The sequence below is a fragment of the Lynx rufus genome, unplaced genomic scaffold (assembly GCF_022079265.1).
Source record: "Lynx rufus isolate CCGP_SWC_20201006 ecotype Redwood Valley unplaced genomic scaffold, mLynRuf1.p SCAF_2, whole genome shotgun sequence".
Classification (NCBI taxonomy): domain Eukaryota; kingdom Metazoa; phylum Chordata; class Mammalia; order Carnivora; family Felidae; genus Lynx; species Lynx rufus.
In genome coordinates, this window is record NW_025814834.1 from 95,147,475 (window position 1) to 95,170,908 (window position 23,434).

Below are 23,434 nucleotides of genomic sequence, written 5' to 3' on the forward strand. Positions count from 1 at the left end.
AGAGAGCTCCAAGCAGGCTCTGCACTGTCAGCACAGAGCCTGATGTGGGGCTTGAACCCACAAACCTCGAGATTACAACCTGAGCTGAAGTCAAATGCTCAACTGACTGAACCACCCAGGCATCCAACAGATACATATTTTTTACACAGATGCTACACAGTATAAACATCTGCATTGTTTTTTATTTTGTCCTTATGGACCTAAGCAGAGGTTCACTTATTTGTTCTTTTTTTTTGTATGTGTAAATAACTTCGTCCTTTTTTATGGCTACATGGTATTATTGAGAATATCTATGTTTTTCAGGGTGGCAAGAAGATGAGTTTAATTTTTTTGGAAACGGGAAAGACAGTTATGTGCTTAGAGAAATGGAAAAATAGAGGGGCGAATGTTGATGGATGTCTACACAGTGTGAAATATTGCTGAAAGGGGAGTGAGATAATGAGATTAGTGTGGCATAATTGACTGCAGCACACTGAGTATCCATTTGAGAACAGCAATTTTAGATTTGTTGTGGAACTGGTATTATGGCAAAGGTACAGTTTCCCCAACAACACCTAGTAGTGTGGGTACAGTCTTAGAAAAGTCTTTTGGTTGGATCTATCCAAGATTTTTTTTTTTTTTTTTTTTTTACCAGCTTGTGACAGGTGGACTGTGGGACAAGGAAATTATGTGATGTTAATAAGAGCAAAGTTGATGTATGGACTGGGAAATCCATGCAAGGTGAGGAAAGGCATGAAGACAGGAAGGATGTTGTGAATATAGTGAAAGTAGTGTGGTCAATTGACGGAAAGGTCCTGATGTGATAGTGAAGATACAGTGGGTATAAATGAACAACTGGACCAGTAAGTGGGGCATTACAGAGTGGAATGTCTGAATTTACCAGGTAGAACTGGAATGGTTGGAGTAGAGTTTTAGAAAGGTCATTGGAGATAAGGAGCATGAGGAACTGAGAGGGGACTAAAAGTTATATTATAGGAAGTATGTTAACAAATGAAAACATAGCTGGGAAAGGGTGACCAGAATAGTGAGAGTATTTCATATTCATCTCTACAAATGCCTGTGTTATTGATTGCCTACTATATTTAAGACATTATTTCAGACCTGCCGGCAATACAAAGATGAATAAGACATAGTGCTTGATCTTATGAAGCCTATAGGAATTTGAAAAAGAGAAGGCTTAGGGGGAACAAGTCTTTAAATATTTAAAGATCTGTCATGTTTGAAAGGAATTAGACTTTTGTCTTTGTGGCCTCAGGGGGCAAAACTATTATCAAGAAATGAAACTTAATAGGGAGGTAGATTTTGGCTTAATATGAGTAAGAACTTATAAAATATACATACATATATATGAAAAAAAGTATAATACTATATAATAAAACCAGAAAGAAAAATGCTATAATCCAAGTATACTAACAAGTAAATTGTTTTCATTTTTCTCTATAGCCTACATGTAATGCTGTCATCTGCTAATTTCAATCAGCATCACTTTACCCCATGCTTTAATCTTGTCTTTTTAAGTTGTTTTATTTTCCTTTGTTTTTACTAATTTAAAGATCTTGTATTGCTTTGGAAAAATGATCATTGTGACAAATCAAACAAGAAAAAAATTTTAAATAAGTAAAAATTAACTCAATTCTCACTATGTAGAAATAACCATTACTAAGTGTGTTTTGATAACTTTCTCTTTAGATAACTTCTTTACTTAGGTCAATAGGAGGTCAGAGGTAGAGACAGAAGGAGAAAGAGTGAGAAATGGAGATGAATAGGTAGGCAATTTTATTTAATTAGGGCCATATTATATATAGTCTTCTGTACTATGATTTTTTATTGAACATTATTGTTAGAATATCTCTCCAATCAGTAACTAAAATATGTCATTTTTATTAGCTGCATATTACGTTTTATATATAAGGCATATATTTTAGATATATTAGCTTTAATTCTTTCAACAGTTCTCTTAAGAATGATGATACTAAAATGATTCCATTTTATAGATGAGTAAACAGATTTGGAAGAAGTCCCTTGTCCAAATCACAAAACTAAAAAGTAAAAGAGCAGTAATTTAAACACCTCTTGTCACCATTTTTCTTCCACTCTCTTTCCAGTGTTTGAATTATCTGGTAATTCACTATCTGTGTCTCTAGGATTCACCATGGGCTAAATAAATTAAATATTGTTCTCTAAAAGATTAAGTAGTAGACTGGTTCTTTCTTGGTCAACTTTTTATATTATAATTATTTCCTTTTTTCAATCTTTTGTTTTTCAATAAAACCATCATAATTTGTATTCAAAGATTCCAACAGATCTGTCAACTTCCAAAATGTCATACAAGCACATAAAATATATATGTATGTATTTTTTTCATATTCCTGGAGGTCCCCTTTCCAGAGACCTCTGTTTTACTTTAATTTCAACTGCTTTTTCTTTGGACATGGTGCACACCTGTCATCCATTCTGTTCTATTGCATTCTCAAGTTCCTGATTCCCCAGCTTTTGTTTTTTCCTTATTTTCTGGTCTTCTTTTTAATATTTTATTATGGAAAAAATTCAATATGTACAAAAGTAGACAATAGTATAATGAATCCCCATGTACTCTTTATCAGCTTCAGTATTTACCAACTCATAGCCACTATTGTTCTAGCTATACAAGCATGCCTCATTTTATTGTGCTTTGCTTTTTTGTGCTTCACAGTATATTTTTTACAAATTGAAGATTTTGGGCAACCTATGTCATGTAAATGTATCAGTGCCATTTTTTACCAGCATTTGCTCACTTCATGTCTCTGTGTCACATTTTGGTAATTCCTACAATATTTCAGAATGTTTCATTATAATCATATTTGATTATGGTGATCTTTGATCAGAGATCCTTGATGTTACTATTGTCATTGTTTGGGGGTGCCACAAACCACATCATAGAAGATGACAAACATAATTGATAAATACTCTGCGTGTTCTGACTATTCCACCAACCCGCTGTCCCCCCGACCTGTCTCTATCTCCTTGGGCCTCTCTTTCCTGAAACACAACAACATTGAAACAAGGAAAATATCAACCCTACCATGGCCTCTAAATGTTCATGTGAAAGGAATTTACTGTTTTAGGGTGCTTGTTGCTGCTGAGGTTTTTTTGGCTTTATTTTATTTTTTGTTTTTAACTTTTCTTCTGTTTGCTGCATTGTATGTTTACTCTGAATTTCTTTTTCATTTTGTTTTCCTCTCTGTTCATATTGGATGCTTTCTTCAGTGTCTGTCGATATTTGAAAGTCCATTCATATTTAAGATTGAAAATGTAAAAAGTTAGGGCACCCTGGGGGCTCAGTCAGTTAAGATTCAGTCGACTCTTGATTTCAAGTCAGGTCATGTCAACTCAGGGTTTGTGAGTTTGAGCCCCACGTTGGGATCTGCACTGACAGCACAGAGGCTGCTTGGGATTTTCTCTTTCAGTCTTTCTGCCCCTCCCCCACTCATACACATGTGCACACACATGCTCCCTCTCTCAAAATAAATTAAAAAAAAAAAAAGAAAATGTAAAAAGTTGACTAGTTGATTAGAAGAGCTTTTTGACTAGAAAAGTATGAGCTTTTCACTGGGAAATCCCCAAATGTTAATATGTGGACATTGATATGTTGATATGTGTCTTTCTGTGACCTTTTAAACTTTAAAAAAAAATTTTTTTTAATGTTTATTTATTTTTGAAAGACAGAGCGAAACAGGGCGTGAGTGTGGGAGGGGCAGAGAGAGAAGAAGACACAGAATCTGAAGCAGGCTCCAGGCTCTGAGCTGTCAGCACAGAGGCTGATGTGGGGCTCAAACCCATAGACCGCGAGATCATGACCTGAGCTGAAGTCAGATGCTTAACCAACTGAGCCACCCAGGCACCCCATGACCTTTTAAACTTTTTAAGGGAAAAAGGTATCCTCCACTCTTCTGCTGTTTGTGGAGGTTTAAACTTAGCTACCATCTTTGTGTCACAAACAAGGGAAGCAGAATAATATTCTTAATCCTCAGTATGTAGACTTTATCTCAGCCTGTCTTGTTTTCATATGGCACCTCTCCCCACCTTCTATTATTGTTTTTTTTTTTTTTTTAGGTTTGAACCCTGATTCAGTTTCTTTATACAATAAAACTATGGTCTTGTGGGTTGGGATGAGAATGACTAGAGAATCTGGACATTTAAGCATTCCTTATACAGACTTTCAACCATTGTTCTGGTTTTAGCTACCATCTCATACTTCCACTCCTAAGGTATCTGATGCTTTTAATTGTGGACAGCCTTTTTTAAGTTGTTAGTATTTTGTGTTCTCAGTCTTGTTAGCATCTTCATCTATTTTTCTGCTTCTAGAATATGTTCACATTGTTGACTGTTGTGGTTTGGGTTTTTTCGTTTTTTGTTTTTTGTTTTATTTTGTTTTGTTGGCATTATCTTTGCCCTGATGAGTTAGCATATTCATATTGTTTTGTACTCATTTTGATTGAGGATAAATGGAGATGTTCACTCACCATGTTTTAACGAGAACGTACCCTCTACATACTTTCTCTTTTCCAAAAATTGTTTGAAATTCCTTACCCGTTACTTTCTTTTCTCTCATTCTCTTTGGTCGTGTTGTTTAATAGCTTAAATTCCTTTCTTTTCATGTTAGAAGGTTTTCCGTAGAAAGAATTGATAAATATAATTAATTTGCCAAGCTTAATTATGTGTCCCTCCACAAGCTCCAGTTATTGCTTTAGTTTTTGCTTGCTAATGTATATTTATTCTCAAGACTTGGGAAGTGGGGTCGCCTGTGTGGCTAAGTCGGTGAAGCAACCAACTGTTGATTTCAGCTCAGGTAATGACCTCAGGTTTTGTGAGTTTGAGTCCCCACATTGGGCTCAGTGCTGACAGTGTGGACCCTGCTTGGGATTTTCTCTCTCTCTCCCTCTCTGCCCCTCCTTCCCCTCAAAAACAGATAAATCAACTTAGAATTTTTTTAAAAAGGTATGGAAAAAAAAACTGTGGGATATTCATTATTCACTACTTCATTAATTTATAAACTACTTGTATGTCAGGCATTATACTAGGTGTCAGGAATACAAACACATAGTCCTTGCCATCAAGCAGCTTACACTTAGGATGGTGCTCCTGGGTGGCTTAGTCGGTTAAGCGTCTGACTTCAGCTCAGGTCATGATCTCGCGGTTTGTGAGTTCAAGCCCTGCATCGGGCTCTGTGCTGACAATTTGGAGCCTGGAGCCTGCTTTGGATTCTGTATCTCCCCCTCTCTCTGCCCTTCCCCTGCTCTCGCTCTCGCTCTCTCTCTCTCTCTCTCTCTCAAAAATAAAATTAAGGGGCGCCTGGGTGGCGCAGTCGGTTAAGCGTCCGACTTCAGCCAGGTCACGATCTCGCGCTCCGTGAGTTCGAGCCCCGCGTCGGGCTCTGGGCTGATGGCTCAGAGCCTGGAGCCTGTTTCCGATTCTGTGCCTCCCTCTCTCTGCCCCTCCCCCGTTCATGCTCTGTCTCTCTCTGTCCCAAAAATAAATAAACGTTGAAAAAAAAAATTAAAAAAAAAAAATAAATAAAATTAAAATAAAAAAAAAGAAGCTTACACTTAGGATATTCACAATTCTAACTCAGGGTTACATAAGAGCTGTGAAGTCATATTACAACTTTGAGATATTTCATGAAGTAATACATTTTCATAGATCTGGATAGATTTTTAATTTGCTCCCAAATGTATCTAAGTAGCAAGAAAAATAGTTCTTGGATTCATATGTTGGCTTATCTCTATAACTGAGTTATAGGTGTACCTTGTTTAGGTGAATAGTTTGCTTCAGTTAATTCGGCTTCTTTTGGTCCTGACCACTATTTGATAATTCAAATACATCTTAATATTTGCTCTGCTATAGAAACATGAGACATTATTTCCATCTCTGTGATTTTCTTATGCACATTTGAGCTTCTTTTCACTGAACTGGTTCCTAGTGCTTCAGAATCTGCTATTTTACAGAGCTCAAAGAACTCTACTAACAGGAGATGAGTATACTCCTGAGAAGCCATCTGTCCCATGCACATGGCTCACTGCATCTGAATTCTTATATTCCCTTAAATGAAACAGCAACTTCTTACTTTTTCCTACAGTTTGAAGTTTAGAGCACTCAGATATCCAGTTACACTGATGAGCATGTATGGTCTTCTGAGCAGGATATTGTCTCAGAACACTGGGTTCCCAAAGTTTTTTTATATCAAAAGTCAGTTCATTGAATGGGAAACATCCCCATACCCAACTGTCTGACTGGATTGAAGAAATAAATTCTCCATATCTTCCTGAAGGATTTTCCATATCTTTCATCCCATCAACTGACTATGGTTAGGGTGGGGAAAAAAATTACAGTTTGATGATTCCTTTTATCTGCAGCTTGATTACTTACTTTGTAATATACATTCTGCTCTTTTTGTGATGATACCTTACTTGAGTCTCAGAACAACATAATATTGCAGGATTTGTGGAACAAGTTTATGTTCTGTTTACCTGGTCTGTTATTCTTTACCATTTATTTTCCCGGTTTTGGAGACACAGGAATTATTTACAAATTTTTTTTAATTGAGATAAAATTGGTATATAACATTATATAGTTTCAAGCATACATTATAATTAGACATCTTTATGCAGGGATCACCACTAAAAGTCTAGTTACCATCTATTTTCCCCACCCCGCCATGGCCCTTCCTTGAATGACTTATTTCACTTAGCATAATACCTTGGAGATCAATCCATGTTGTTGCAAATGGCAAGATTTCATTATTTTTTTGTGGCTGAGTAGTATTCCACTGTGTGTGTGTGTGCGTGCACGCGTGCATACCACATTTTTATCCATTCTTCCGTCAATGGACACATCCATTTCTTGACTGTTGTAAATAATGCTGCAGTGAACACAGAAATGTATATATATTTTCAAATCAGCATTTTTTGTTGGCATAAATACCCAGAAATAGAATAGCTGGATCGTATGGTGGTTCTTTTCTTAATCTTTTGAGGAATCTCCATAGTGTATCCCATAGCAGCTACACTCATTGTACATTGCCACCAGCAGAGTACAAGGGTTCTCTTTTCCCCACATCTTCTTTAACATTTACTGCTTCTTATCTTTATGATAATAGCCATTCCAACAGGTATGAGATGCTATCTCGTTGTGGTTTTGATTTGCATTTCCCTAATAATTAGTTATGTTGAACATCATTTCATGTGCCTATTGGCCATTTGTATGTCTTCTTTGGAAAAATGTCTACTTAGATCCTTTGCCCATTTTTTTTTAATCAGGTTTTTTTGTTGTTACTAAGTTGTATGAATTCTTTGGATATTAATTCCTTATCAGAGATAGGATTTGCAAAAATCTCCCTCAGTTGGTTGCTTGGTTCTTATGAGTAGTTGCTTAATAGTCCGTATTTGGTACAACCTACATTTTATTCAATCATTTGTCTGAAATAGGAAAGAAGGGGGCAAGACCTGAAGTTAAGAATGCTTCTTAGGTCTCAGAATCTCGTTTTGTACACCATTGCCTCCAACACACAGACACACACACACATACACACACACATGAACTCAGACATAGCAAAAGAATCCCAAGTTCCACATTAAATATAATTTTTACATTATGTCAAATATGGGTTTTAGTCAAGCAGGACTTTGGAGTCTAACTGCCAAGTTTGAATCCTAGTACTACTATTAACCACCTTTGAGACCTTGGACAAATTCATCAACCTTTCTATGCTTTTGTTTCCTTGTTCACAAGATAGGATGATACTGGTACTTTACCTGTCACAGAGAGTTGTCAGGGTGTAATGAATTACTTCATAGAGAATACTTGATTATACTATTATCATTGGAATTGATATTATTGACATTTGGAGCAAGTAATTTGTTTTGGGGGGTCGTTTTGTTTTGTGTTTTACTTTATTTCTCCTGTTTTTAAAAATCCTCATAGAACTTTGAAAATTCTTAGGCCCTGGGCACTTAAAAGGCCTCCAGCTCAAGATCCTAAGCAATATGACATCAGCACAGGTACTCTTAGCTAAGGAGATCCATAGACTTCGGGCGCCTAGGTGCCTCAGTCAGTTAAGTGTTCAACTTTTGGTTTGGCTCACATCATGATCTCACGGTTTGCCAGTTTGAGCCCTGCGTTAGGCTCTGCACTGACAGTGTGGAGCCCACTTGGGATTTTCTCTCTCTCTCTGCCTCCACAACCCCCTCAAAAAAATAAATAAACTTAAAAAAAAAAGATTTATAGACTTGGTGGGCTTTATTAGGGGAATTTGGGAAATATGGAGGGCAGAGATTGGTATAAGCAACCTTCCCTCACCACTTCTTTTTTAATAAATAAACAACTTTTTTTAAGTTTATTCATTTATTTTGAGACATGCAAGCAGGGGAGAGGCAGAGAGAGAATCCAAGGAAGGCTCTGTGCTGTCAGATGTGGGGCTCAGTCTCACAAACCATGAGTTCAGGACCTGAGCCAAAATCAAGAGTCAGGTGCTTAACTAATTAATAAGCGATTTTCTAAGAGCATATGTCACAGCAAAATTGAGTGGAAAGTACAGGGAGCTTCCATATACCCCCTGCACTTAAAAAGTAAAACCTCCCTGACTCTGAAATTCTGCACCGTAATGGCATGTTTGTTATAATCAATGAACCTACCTTGACACATCACTATTACCTTATGTCCATAGTTTACATTTTGGTTCATTACCATTGTAGTATCATATGGAATAGTTTTACTGCCTTAAAATTTTTCTGTGCTTTGCTTCTTCATCGTTCCTTTCTCTGTAACTTCTGGGAACCATCTTACTGTTTCCATAGTTTTGCCTTTTTGAGACTATTTAATAGTTGGAATCACATAGTAGGTAACTTTTTAAGATAAGCTTCTTTGATTTATTAATATACATTTAAGGTGCCTCTATGTCTTTTCATAGCTTGATAGCTCATTCTTGTTTAGTGCCTAGTGGTATTCCACTGCTGGCATGTACCACTGCTTATCCATTCACCTGTTCAAGAATATCTTGGTTGCTTCCAAGTTGTGGCAGTTTGGCTGTAAGCATTCATGTGCAGATTTTTGTTTAGACGTTAGTTCTCAAATCCTCTGGATAAATATCAAGAAGCATGATTTCTGTATCGTATGGTAAGACTGTCAAATACTCTTCCAAAGTGTCTTTACCATTTTGCATTCCCAGAGCAGTGACTGAGATTTCTTGTTGTTTCACATCCTTGTCAGCATTTGGTATTGTTAGTATTTGAGACTTTAGCCATTCTAATAAGTATATATGAGTTTCTTGCTGTTTTACATTGCAATTTCCTAATGACTTACAATGTTGTACATCATTTCCTATGCTTTCTTGGAATCTGTGTGTCTTTGGTGAGATGCCTGTTTACATCTTTTGCCATTTTTTAATCAAGTTGTTCATTTTTCTTATTAAGAGTTCTTTTTATATTTTGGAAAACAGTCTTTCATAGATCTATCTTTTTTGACTATTTCCCCCAATCTGACTATTGTTTCATTCTCTTGATGTTGTCCTTCATTGAGCAGAATGTTTTTATGTTAATGAAGTCCCACTCATCAATTATTTCTTGATTAGATTGTGCCTTTGGTGTTGTATCTAAAATGTCATTGCCATACCATGGTCATTGCAAGTACCTTATAATATTAAAATAATCCTGATTCCTCCCTGTAGTCCCTTGTATCCTCAATGTCCTTCATTTCACTTATGAATAAGCATAGATAGATAGATTGCTGTCAATCATGTCACTTAATGTGTAAAGCATAGTTCAACAGATAAAAAGAATGTAATGGAATACATTTTTGCTATTATTATTTTGATCATACTGTTGTTAGAGAATTAAGAATAAGAAAAATAAAAGTTTTTATTTTATCTTCACTTATTCATTCCCTAACATTCTTCCCTTCTTTATATAGATCTGATTTTCTGACCTTTATCATTTTCCTTCTCTCTGAAGAACTTCTTTTAGTATTTCTTGCAAAGCCAGTCTTCTAGCAACAAATTTTATTAATTTTTGTTTGGTAAAGTCTTCATTTCTCCTTGACTTTTCAAAAATAATTTCATAGAATACAGAATTCTAGGTTGGTGAATTTTTTCTTTCACCGCTTGAAATATTTCTCTTCGCTCTCTTGTTGTGTTAAAGAGGTGAAGTTGTATGTAATTCTTACTTTTGCTCCTGTATAGGCACTATGTTTTTTCCTAAAATTTTGACTTTCTCTCAAGATTTTATCTTTGATTTTCTGAAGTTTGAATATGATGTGCGTAGGTACAGTGTTTGGGGTATTTATCCTGCTAGATGTTCCTTGAACTTTCTGGTTCAGTGTTTTGGTGTCTTGACATTAAATAGAATAGTTCTGTCATTATTATTTCAAATATTTCTTCTCTTACATTCTCTCTTTCTTCTTCTTCTTCTGGTATTCCCATTATTTGTATGTTACACTTTTTATAGTTTTTCCCATAGTTTTTGGATGCTCTATTATGTTGCTTTCAGTCTTTTTAAAATTTATTTATTTTGAGAGAGAGAGAGAGAGAGCAGGGGAGTAGTAGAGAGAGAGAGAGAGAGAGATAGAGAGTATCAAGCAGGCACTGTGCTGTCAGCATGGAGCCCGACACAGGGCTCAATCTCATGAACTGTGAGATTATGACCTGAGCTGAAATCAGGACTCAGTCACTTGACCAACTGAACCACCCCGGTGCTCCAAGTGTTTTTTCCTTAAGCTTTTCAGTTTGGGTATTTTCTATTATATCCTGAAGCTTAGAGAGTCTCTTCTCAGCCATGTCCAGTCTATTAATGGGACCATTAAAGGCATTCTTCATACTGCACATGAACAGGAGAGGGGCAGAGAGAGAGGGAGACACAGAATCCGAAGCAGGCTCCAGGCTCTGAGCTGTCAGCACAGAGCCCAATGCGGGGCTCAAACTCACGGACCGTGAGATCATGACCTGAGCCGAAGTCAAAAGCTCAACTGACTGAGCCACCCAGGTGCCCCTGCATTTCATTTTTATTCTTTCTTAGCATTTCCTTATCTCTGCATATATTATCCATTTATTCTTGCTTGTTTACCTTTCCCATTAATAGCCTTATAATATTTATCATATTTTTAAAAAATTACAGCATTCCTGACATATATAACTCTGATTCTGATGCTTGCTCCGTCTCTTCAGACTGTTTTTTTTACCTTTCAGTATGCCTTATAATGGTTTTTTTTATTGAAAGGTGGACATGATTAACCAAGTGAAAAGAACTTTAGTAAGTGACTTCTGGTAATGTAGTTGTATAAGTTGTGGAGGGAGGGGAAGCTTTCTATAGTCCATAGGTCTCAATCTTTTGTTGAACTCATATGCCTAGACTGTGAAATAAACCAGTGCTTCTCAGTCGCTTTTCCCCACTTAGGCAAGAAAGTATGGCTACAGGGGAATGGAGGTGGCTATTTCTCTTCTAGAGCAGTCAGGCTCTGATAAAATCCTAACAGATTATTCTCTGGTAAAATACTGTTTCTTGAATACAGGCTTCATTGGTTGAGCACCCAATTTTGGCTTAGGTTATGATCTCACAGTTCATGCGTTTGAGCCCCACATGTGGCTTTGTACTGTTAGGGCAGAGTCTGCTTGGTATTCTCTCCATCTCTCTCTGCCCCTCTCTGCTCGCTTTCTCTCTCTCTCTCTCTCTCTCTCTCTCAAAAATAAACATTAAAAAAAATTTTTTTTTAATGGCAAAGGGTTTGCATAGACGTTTCTCCAAACAAGACCTGCAAATGGCCAAAAGCACATGAAAAAAAAAATGGCATCATTAATCGTCAGAAAAATGCAAATCAAAACCTCAGTGAGCTGCCATTTCATTCCCACTAGGATGGCTGGAATCAAAAAGTCAAATGACCATTTTGTTAGGGTTGCCTGGGTGTTTCAGTTGATTGAGGGTCCGACTTTGGCTCAGGTCATGATCTCATGGTTCATGAGTTCAAACCCTGTGTCAGGCTCTGTGCTGACAGCTCAGAGCCTGGAGCCTGCTTCAGATTCTGTGTCTCCTTCTCTCTCTGCTGCTCCCTCACTTGTGCTCTCTCTCTCTGTCTCTCTCTCTCTCTCTCAAAAATAAACATTAAAAAAAAAGTCAGATTACAAGTATTGGTAAGGTTTTGGAAAAATTGGATCCCTTGAACACTGTCAGTAGTAATGTAATCTGATATAGCTGCTTTGGAAAACTATCTGGCACTTTCTCAAATGGTTAAATGTAGTTGTACCATATGACTCAGCTTTTCAACACCTAGGTATATACCCAAGAGTAATGAAAAATATATGTCCAAACAAATACTTGTACATGAATGCTTTCAGGAACATTATTTATAAAAGCTAAAAGTTGGAAACAACCAAAATGTCTGTCAACAGATAAATGGGATGGTATATCCATATAATGGAATATTATTTAGCCCTAAAAAATGAATATATGCTATAGCATGGGTGAACCTTGAAAACATTACAAAATTAGTAAAGTGAGGGGTACAGTCACAAGAGACTATACACTATTCTCTGTCTATGAAAGTTTAGGGAAATCCTTTGAGATAGAAAATGGATTAATGGTTGCTTAGGTTTTGGGGGCAGGACAGTGGTTAAGGGATTGATAGCTAAAGATTATGGGGTTCCTTCTTGAGATGTTGAAAACGTTCTAACATTTACTGTGGTGATGGTTGGTCATAACTGAGAGGACATGAGAAATCATTGAGTTGTGTACTTTAAGTGGGTGAATTATATGGCATTATGAATTACATCTCAGTAAAGCTGCTTAAAGAAAAGAACAGGCTATTCTAAAAGTATATGTATTTACCATCAAATTTAGCAGGAAGAGACCAGACATTTATAGGTGACATATCTTTTAGCCTCCCCTCCCCATCTCATTTCCCCTTTATACCCCAAACTTGAGGCAGGGTGTTCAGCAGCATGTGGCCTGCCAACACTCTAAAGAGGGCCACCTCTAGCAGTCTGACTCTAGCCTAAAGAGAAAGGGTGTTGGGAGAAAGGATTTCTCTAAACCATAGCTCATACCAGGCACAGGGCTTGCAATCAATCAGTGATAAAGCACCCCAGAGGCAACTGGCTATAAAAGCTTCTCTCCATAGTGCATCCTTTCCTGGAGGAGTGAGGAAACCTTTGCCTGTTATGATACAGTTCCATCTGAAATTAGATTGCTCTGACTTCTAAACAGACTTGCCCTTTCAGAGCACAAATATTGGTGCTCTGGATGAGGCAAGTGAGGCCCATGTGGTTGGCCTGTGTGAAGACATCTGTGTGCTGTCCCTGCCATTGTGGAACACTTGTGCCAGAAGACCTCCACCTAGCATGTTGTATACCTGCACACTGTATTGCATAGATGGAGAGTGTGCAGAATTCATTTTAATTGTAAACATTTCATTCTCAAAAAACAAAAGATTCAACCTGTTTTTCCTATCATTGGTAGTTCTGAACATTGGATATATATATATCTGAACATTGGATATAGATATATAGGTATATTTTGATATTTTAATCATTATTTTAATAATTAAATTATTAATTTAAATTATTTTTAAAAATTTAAAAATATTTTAATAATTAAATATATATATGTGTATATATATATTTTTTTACCAGGAGGTCAAAATGTACCTAATTATATGATTGTGAATGGAAAAAATGGTGACATAATTGGGTATTGGCAAGTTATTCTTCCAATTTCATTAGTATATAAATTTTTAATATAAATTTGGGGGACATAAGACATTAAAGGAAGTCAACTTCAATAATATAATTTATAGCAATTATAAATAAATCTAGTAAGGCTTTTTTTTTCTTCTTTTACAATGCCAGCACTTAGTTTTTCTTTTAAATAACAAGTGAATTTGAGGGGTTTCTGGGTTGTTTAGTTGATTAAGCCTCCAACTCTTGATTTTGATTCAGGTCATGATTTCACAGGTCATTAGATCAAGGGAGCCTGCTTAAGATTCTCCATCTCCCTCTCCCTCTGCCCTTCCCCTGCCTCAAAATAAAAATTAAAAAATAATAAACAAGAAGTGAATTTCTTATTGATCACAACCAAATAATATCTCTCATGTTATCATACAGTAGTTGCATCCATTCACTCTAATTTTCTAGTTGATTCTACATGCAAATGCATGTTTTTAATGTTGTCTATACTAATCTTGTATGTTTGTTACCAAAATACATTTAATTAAAAAAATAAAGCTAACGAGTTTCAAGTTTCTTAAATTGACACTATTGTCCTAAAATACGACCACAATGCCATTAAAATGAATAATCATTTAAATATTAATGTCAGTAATCATGATACAACCTAACAGGAGTTTTCCTGTTAATTATTCTCTACCAGCTATCTTCAATAGTATGGGCCCTAGAAGATGATTGGGAATTTTGTGGGTAGTTTTTAGGTTGTCATGATAGGGGGATATTATTAGGCCAGCTCTCTTGATCCCTAGGTTCAGTAGATCCAGTAGATTCCAACTCTTTTCTTTACACCCTCAATGCTTGGTTCTTCTAACTTCTGATCTTCTCAAAGGTCTAGAGGATGTGTTTACTTTTGCAAGCACTTTAAGTTGTGGTTTCTTTGCTTTTGCCAAATTAGCTACCATTGGTCTGTCAGCATTGACTTACAAATATATGTTGAGATTTTTTTTATCCTATGATTTTTTCTCTCCCCTCCTCTCTTCATAGTGGGTTTGTGTCTTTTTTTTTTTTTTTAATTTCCTTTACTGTCTGTCCAGTGGTTTCAAAGGAAGAAGAGATCACCAAGTGATGAATCTGTTATGTTTAACAGCAGAGTGGGAGATACCTTCTTTTAAAGATTATGGCAGTGTTCTAGGTGGTTTGATTGTTATGTAGACTAGCTGGAACACTGGCAAGTAGTGCCTACATGGGGCTAGATCTGTTTAGCACACTGCCATTTGTGAGCCCACCCAAAATGCCAGTGGTAGTTAAAGTTATCAGTTCATTCTAGTCTTGCATTAACTCAGCGTAAACAGTATGTTAGACAATTAACATTTTCTGTGGCTGAGAGTAATATGTAATCTTACTCATTACTATTTCTCAAGCTGAGCTTTTAGAAACTAATTTGCCGGGATAGAAGGAACATACTTAAAGATCATAAAAACCATTTATGAAAAGCCCACAGCTAACATCATCCTCAACGGGGAAAAACTGAGAGCTTTTTCCCTGAGATCAGGAACACGACAGGGATGCCCACTCTCACGGCTGTTGTTTAACATAGTGCTGGAAGTTCTAGCATCAGCAATCAGACAACAAAAGGAAATCAAAGGCATCAAAATTGGCAAAGATGAAGTCAAGCTTTTGCTTTTTGCAGATGACATGATATTATACATGGAAAATCCGATAGACTCCACCAAAAGTCTGCTAGAATTGATACATGAATTCAGCAAAGTTGCAGGATACAAAATCAATGTACAGAAATCAGTTGCATTCTTATACACTAACAATGAAGCAACAGAAAGACAAATAAAGAAACTGATCCCATTCACAATTGCACCAAGAAGCATCAAATACCTAGGGATAAATCTAACCAAAGATGTAAAGGATCTGTATGCTGTAAACTATAGAAAGCTTATGAAGGTAATTGAAGAAGATACAAAGAAATGAAAAGACATTCCCTGCTCATGGATTGGAAGAATAAATATTGTCAAAATGTCAATACTACCCAAAGCTATCTACACATTCAATGCAATCCCAATCAAAATTGCACCAGCATTCTTCTCGAAACTAGAACAAGCAATCCTAAAATTCATATGGAACCACAAAAGGCCCCGAATAGCCAAAGGAATTTTGAAGAAGAAGACCAAAGCAGGAGGCATCACAATCCCAGACTTTAGCCTCTACTACAAAGCTGTCATCATCAAGACAGCATGGTATTGGCACAAAAACAGACACACAGACCAATGGAATAGAATAGAAACCCCAAAACTAGACCCACAAACGTATGGCCAACTCATCTTTGACAAAGCAGGAAAGAACATCTAGTGGAAAAAAGACAGCCTCTTTAACAAATGGTGCTGGGAGAACTGTACAGCAACATGCAGAAGGTTGAAACTAGACCACTTTCTCACACCATTCACAAAAATAAACTCAAAATGGATAAAGGACCTGAATGTGAGACAGGAAACCATCAAAACCCTAGAGGAGAAAGCAGGAAAAGACCTCTCTGACCTCAGCCGTAGCAATCTCTTACTCGACACATCCCCAAAGGCAAGGGAATTAAAAGCAAAATTGAATTACTGGGACCTTATGAAGATAAAAAGCTTCTGCACAGCCAAGGAAACAACCAACAAAACTAAAACGCAACCAACGGAATGGGAAAAGATATTTGCAAATGACATATCAGGCAAAGGGCTAGTATCCAAAATCTATAAAGAGCTCACCAAACCCCACACCCGAAAAACAAATAACCCAGTGAAGAAATGGGCAGAAAACATGAGTAGACACTTCTCTAAAGAAGACATCCGGATGGCCAACAGGCACATGAAAAGATGTTCAGCATCGCTCCTTATCAGGGAAATACAAATCAAAACCACACTCAGGTATCACCTCACGCCAGTCAGAATGGCCAAAATGAACAAATCAGGAGACTATAGATGCTGGAGAGGATGTGGAGAAACGGGAACCCTCTTGCACTGTTGGTGGGAATGCAAATTGGTGCAGCCGCTCTGGAAAGCAGTGTGGAGGTTCCTCAGAAAATTAAAAATAGACCTACCCTATGACCCAGCAATAGCACTGCTAGGAATTTATCCAAGGGATATAGGACTACTGATGCATAGGGGCACTTGTACCCCAATGTTCATAGCAGCACTCTCAACAATAGCCAAATTATGGAAAGAGCCTAAATGTCCATCAACTGTTGAATGGATAAAGAAATTGTGGTTTATATACACAATGGAATACTACGTAGCAATGAGAGAAAATGAAATATGGCCTTTTGTAGCAACGTGGATGGAACTGGAGAGTGTAATGCTAAGTGAAATAAGCCATACAGAGAAAGACAGATACCATATGGTTTCACTCTTATGTGGATCCTGAGAAACTTAACAGGAACCCATAGGGGAGGGGGAGGAAAAAAGAAAAAAAAAAAAAAAAGAGGTTAGAGTGGGAGAGAGCCAAAGCATAAGAGACTGTTAAAAACTGAGAACAAACTGAAGGTTGATGGGGGGGTGGGAAGGAGGAGAGGGTGGGTGATGGGTATTGAGGAGGGCACCTTTTGGGATGAGCACTGGGTGTTGTCTGGAAACCAATTTGACAATAAATTTCATATATTAAAAAAAAAAGAAACTAATTTGCATTCAGAAATAACAGTAAAAACAGTGTCATGGCTCCTTATCATTAAAAGGAAAAAAAAAAACCTGGAAAAATTGTTTTCCTGCTCTAACAGTCAGCTTTGCAACATAATTTTTCTGCATGTTAACAGATTTTTTGGTAAAAGGCCTCAGTGGGATTGTAGAGGGGCATCAAATCTGAATGAACTTCATCATCTACTAAGTGACATAATGATTAGAAGATTGAAGACTGATGTTTTAACCCAGCTGCCCCCTAAAGTCAGGCAGCGGATTCCCTTTGATCTTCCATCAGCAGCTGCCAAGGTAAGAACATGTGTTTGATTGGAAGTCTTTTTTCTTTTTTAATTTTTTTTTTAAGTTTATTTATTTTGAGAGAGAGAATGTGTGTGTGTGTGAGCAGGGGAGGGGCAGAGAGAGAGGGAAAGAGAGAGAACCCCAAGCAGGTTCTGCACTATCGGTGCAGAGCCTGATGAGGGTCTTGAACTCACGATCCATGAGATCATGACCTGAGCTGAAACCTAAGAGTCGGACACTTAACCAACTCACCAACTCAAGTGCCCCAATTGGAAGTCTTACTTTAAGTCATTTTAAATTATACTATGAAAGATTGTACATATTGATATTTCATAGAAGGAAAAGTCTGCTTTCTTAAAATAGGTTTAATTAATAGAACATATGAACTGACTTTGTATCATTTTAAGACAAGAACAGGAAGTAATTAACTTCAGTCATCAATGTGAAAAGATTCAGTATCCTGCTGATTGAAAAAAATTTCTGCTCACTGTAGAAAAAAAGCACTTCAATTGCAACAAAAATTTAGTATTAAGAATTCTAAGGATCTGTAGCGTGTGAAGCCCAATAATTAGGAAGGGAGTTGTGTTTCTTGCTCTAGGATTTTTTTCAAGTTTGATCTATCTTCTAGAGTAAATTGGAGGTAGGCTTCTTGAGATCTTAAAACTGTGATCATGATGGAAGATGTGAAGGTCCTTAGAAATCCTGACCTACATTTACTTTTAGGGAGTGCAATGCTTATATATTCTCTGAAATTGCTTTAAATCTGGACAAGACTTTGTCGACAAAGACTATTCATTACGTTGTTTTATCTTGAAAGCTTAAGGTAGACATTTTGTAAACATTGAGCAATATGTTATTGTTAAAATAAAATGATCTGATTTTCTTTATCCATTATATTAGCATTAGAAAGAAAAACAGGGGTACCTGCTGGACTCAGTCAGTTAGGCATCACACTCTTGATTTTAGCTCAGGTAATGATCTCACGGTTCATGGGATAGAGTCATGTATTGGGCTGTATGCTGTCAGCATGGAGCCTGCTAGGGATTCTGTCTCTCTCCCTCTCTCTGCCCCTCCCCTCCTCACACGCACACTCTCTCTATCAAAATAAATAAATAGACATTAAAAAAACAAAAGAAAAATAAGAGTCAATATGTGACTATGTTACATTTTTATTTTGCTAATATTCCTCAAGTCTTTATGCTTACTTAAATGAAATCCGATTTCTTTATCAAAATACCTGCTGCTATATATATTTTCACTATTTTCCTTTCTTATGTATGCAGACTTTTATTTTTACTTTACAAAATGTTTTTCCATATGGGGAAGCTCCCATTGTTTGATTTATGGTATTAGCAAAGGGCTTGGCTTTCACCCACAGCTTTTCATTGGTTTTTGTCATTGGTGTGAACATGTGACTGACCTGTCTCCATATTGATGTTTTAAAAAAAGGGTTTTTTTTAACGTTTATTTATTTTTGAGAGACAGAGCACGAGCAGGGGAGGGACAGAGAGAGGGAGACACAGAATCCGAAGCAGGCTCCAGGCTGTGAGCTGTCAACACAGAGCCCAACACGGTGGGCTCCAACCCACAAACCATGAGATCATGATCTGAGCCTAAGTTGGACACTCAACCGACTGAGCCACCCAGGCGCCCCATATTGATGTTTTTAAGTGAACACATTGGTATCTTTGAGAATTTCTTTTTATATCTTTCCAAAGAAAAAAGAAAAAAGAGTAGGACATAATTCATTATTGCATTAGTTGCTTTTCTGTTCTTTATGGTGTATTTCTAAACATTATTATTTTCTCCCACACAGGAATTGAATACCAGTTTTGAGGAGTGGGAAAAATTAATGAGAGCTCCAAATTCAGGTGCCACCGAGACTGTCATGGGGTTGATTACTCGCATGTTTAAACAAACTGCTATTGCCAAGGTACTCATTGCTGGGACATCATGTATTTGTCTTGATACAAATTATTTAATGTATTTTAATGCTTATATTTCAACAGCTTATTTGCATACTACAGCATGTCTTTGCCATTTAATTTTTTAACTCTCTTTTATGGAAAAATTCAGACATATTCAACATAAACAATGGTATAATAAACACCGTTATATTGGTCCATATACTTATCCTTTCCAATATATGGGTACACTTTGATGAGGGAGTATAATACGCTTTATTTTTTTCATTTAAAGGACATAAATATATTCATCTTTGTCATCAGATTTTTCTGTGGCTTTTGCTACATAACTGCTACAAATAATGTTTTTTTTTTTATTTAAGTCAATCATTTTTAATTGGTATTATGTTTCTTGTTCCCTACAGAGATAGATGTGCTCATATTCTATTTGTCTAAAAGTGCAAATTAGAGGTGTTAGAGTTTTAAATCTCAGTATGAATATAAAGTAGATTCATCACACATTGTTGTTTTTACTAGCATGGTAGAACTTAGACATGCTAATGAGTGTCATTCCTTTCCAATTCTGAGATTTTTTTATAAGATAATTTTTTAAGTAAGGTATATTAAGGTACAATTTACATTCAGTGAAATTCATCCTTTTAAAATGTATAGCCTGATGAGACTTGTCCAATACATAGAGTCAATCACCAGCACCATCAAGATAAAGAATATTTCCATTACCACAAAAAGTTCTTTCATGCACCTTTGTAGTCCTTTGCCTCACACCCGCCCTCTGCACCTCAGCATTCACACATCTGCTTTCTATCACTGTAGGTTTGTGTTTTCCTGAATGTTACAAAAATAGAATCATATAGTATATAGTCTTGTGTCTGGCTTCTTTCACTTAGCATAAAGCTTCTGAATACTGATCCATGTTTTTGCCTATGTCATTTCGTTTTTTCCATTTTTATTTCTGAATAATATTCTAGTGTATGGATTTATTCCTTCACCAGCTAATGACCATTTGGTGTGTCTTATGAGTTTGGGCCACTGTGAGTAAAATTGCTGTGATCATTCATGTACTGATCTTTATATGGACAGATTTTCATTTCCCTTGAGTAAATAACCAGGAATAGAACTGTTGGGTCATATGGAAGACACAGGTTAAATTTTATAAAAAGACTGATGAGTTTTATAATTAGTTTGTTAAGTATATACAAGTTTGATTGGAATTATTTTGAATTATAAATTCATTTGGAAGAACTGACTTCTTAATACTATTGAATTCCCTGATCTATGGAAAGAGTGTCTTCTTTAATTTCTCCTAGCCTTGTTTTCTAGTCTCAGTGAATACATTTTGCTAGATTTATTCTAGTGATTTCACGTCTTTTTAGGCACTTGTAAATAGTATTTTTAAATTTAAATTTCTACTTTTTATTGCTAAATGCAGAATTATTGTCTCTTTTTATTTATTGAACTTTTGTCCTTTCATTTTGCTGAGCTCACTTATTAATGCTTATGGATTTTTGGTAAATTCTGTGGGAGTTTCTGTATAGAACATCATTTTGTCTGCACGTAAAGACATGGGTGTAATCTTTTATTTATTTTTCTTGACTATTACATTGAAGGAATGCAAATACAGTTTTGAGTAGAAGCAATACGATTGAACAACTTTGCCTTGCTGTCATCCATAGGGGGAAAGCATTCAGCCTTTCACCATTAATTATGATGTTATCTTTAAGTTTTTCATAGATATGCTTTCTTAGGTTCAGAAAACTTTCTTCTTTTATTGAGTTTGTTGAGAGGAAAGATGAAACATGAAAATTTATTACCTGACAGAACAAGGTTAGCATGAGGGTAGTTACCATAAAAGTGGATAAAAAGAAAATGGCTAAAATTTTAAGAAAATTATAAAGACTCGGCGTGGGCTATCCTGACTATTCAGAATAAGGGTGTCTTGACACAGCAAGTCCACACTCACTCAGAAGCTTTACTTCCATTGGCCTCTACCAGGTGCTGACTAGAAGATCATAGAGCACCCCCATTAGTGGACTACTAAGTCCAGTACCTACTTCCAGAACCTTATATTAAGCAAAATTGCTTCTGGGTGCTGGTTCGTAACAAAAGCTATTTACCCATGCAGGCTAGGCAGAAAACCCTATCGAAATCAGGAACTTGCACTGTTATGAGACAGAGATCCATTATAGCTGGGGGAGAGGCAGAAACTCCAGGGAAGTCCCACCTGTAAGGCTCAGCTGGATCAAGGGGCCTGCCTTACGTTGAGTCGGTACTAGGAGACTTAAGAGGTCCCCTGCCCCCTACCAGGAACTTAACACTGAGAAACCATGAAGATCAGTCTGTCAAGGGAGAGAGACATGAGTCTTCAGTGCAGGCATGTAGGGACAACTGGAGTATGCAGCTGGAATACCTAAAAAAAAAACAAAACAAAAAACCTTGGCACATACTAGCACAAGGTAGAAGCATCCTATTGCTGGGGGAGTTCAAAGTTTGTTGTGTATTGAAGGCAAATGTAACAAAAAAAGAACCTAAATATAAGGGAACCTAAATAAAACTCATTACTGATGAGATTGTCTCACTCCTTCCCACACTATCACCCTGACCACCCCCCCTCAAAAAAAAAAAAAGCATGCCCATTTCTGGGTATAAGTATCAATTATCTCAGACTGTTCTATTCTTCTACATATAAGTTCTCACACATAATAGAAATTATGAAATAAACAAAAGTAATTTTTTAAAAAAATAATCCATTCTCAAGAGATAAAGCAAATAATAAAGTCAAATTGATAAATGACTTAGACTGTAGAACTATTAGACAAGGTCTTGTAGAAAGCTATGAATAATATGTTAAATGATCTAGTGGCAAAGGTAAACAGTATACATGAAAAGGTGGAGAATTTCAGAATAAATATGAATATTTTATTTATTTTTAGTTTTTTTGAGAAAGAGACAGCATGCTTGTGTGAGCAGGGGAGGCAAGAGAAAATCTTAAGCCATCTCCATGCTCAGCACGGAGCCCCATGTTGGGCTCAATCTCATGACCATAAGATTATGACCTGAGCCAAGATCAAGAGTTGGACCCTCGACCAACTGAGTCCCCAGGTGCCACAGCAATATGAACAATTTAACAACAGTAAAATGGAAGTGCTAGAAATAAAAAACAGAATTGAAGAAAAAGAAAAGTTTTTCAATCAGTTTATAAACCAATACAGGAGATAAAATATAATCATAAAAAAATCTTAAATGTCCTGGATGTTTATCCTAGAGCAATGAAAACTTTGGTTTACACAGACCCCTTTATGAGTCCAAATGTCCTTCAAACAAATTGTAGTATATCCATACAATGGAATACTCAGTTAAAAGGAATTGAACTATTGGGGCTCCTGGGTCACTCAGTCGGTTAAGTGTCCGACTCTTGATTTTGGCTCAGGTCATGATCTCAAGGTTTGTGAGTTCGAGCCCTGCATCAGCCTCTGCACTGATGGTGTGGAGCCTGCTTGGGATTCTCTCTCTCTCCTTCTCTCTCTGCCCCTCCCCTGCTATCTCTCATTCTCTCTCTCTCAAAAATAAACTTAAAAAAAAAAAAGAAGGAATGAACTATTGATAAACACAGCAAACTGGATGAATCCAGAGGTCTCATACTGATGGAAAGAAGCCAGTCTCAAAAGTTTACATATGTGACACCATTTTTTATAACATTTTCAAAACAATGGAATTATGATGGTAGAAAGTGTTATTATACCAATGCCATTTTCCTGGTCCTATGGTACTATGATTATATAAGAAATTATCATTAGGGAAGCTAGATTAAGGTTACACAGAAACTATTATTTTTTTGCAACCTCTGGTGTGTCTAAAATTATTTCAAG

At 36.5% G+C, this 23,434-nt stretch overlaps 1 protein-coding gene across 1 annotated transcript in view; it reads left to right on the top strand.

Annotated features, from left to right (window-relative positions):
• Positions 1–23,434, top strand: part of ZRANB3 (zinc finger RANBP2-type containing 3) — a 303,611-nt gene that overhangs the window by 203,620 nt on the left and 76,557 nt on the right. The window contains exons 10-11 of the mRNA XM_047084772.1: positions 17,481–17,652; positions 19,460–19,576. Coding sequence (XP_046940728.1) covers positions 17,481–17,652; positions 19,460–19,576 — 289 coding nt within the window. The remainder of the gene's footprint in view (positions 1–17,480; positions 17,653–19,459; positions 19,577–23,434) is intronic.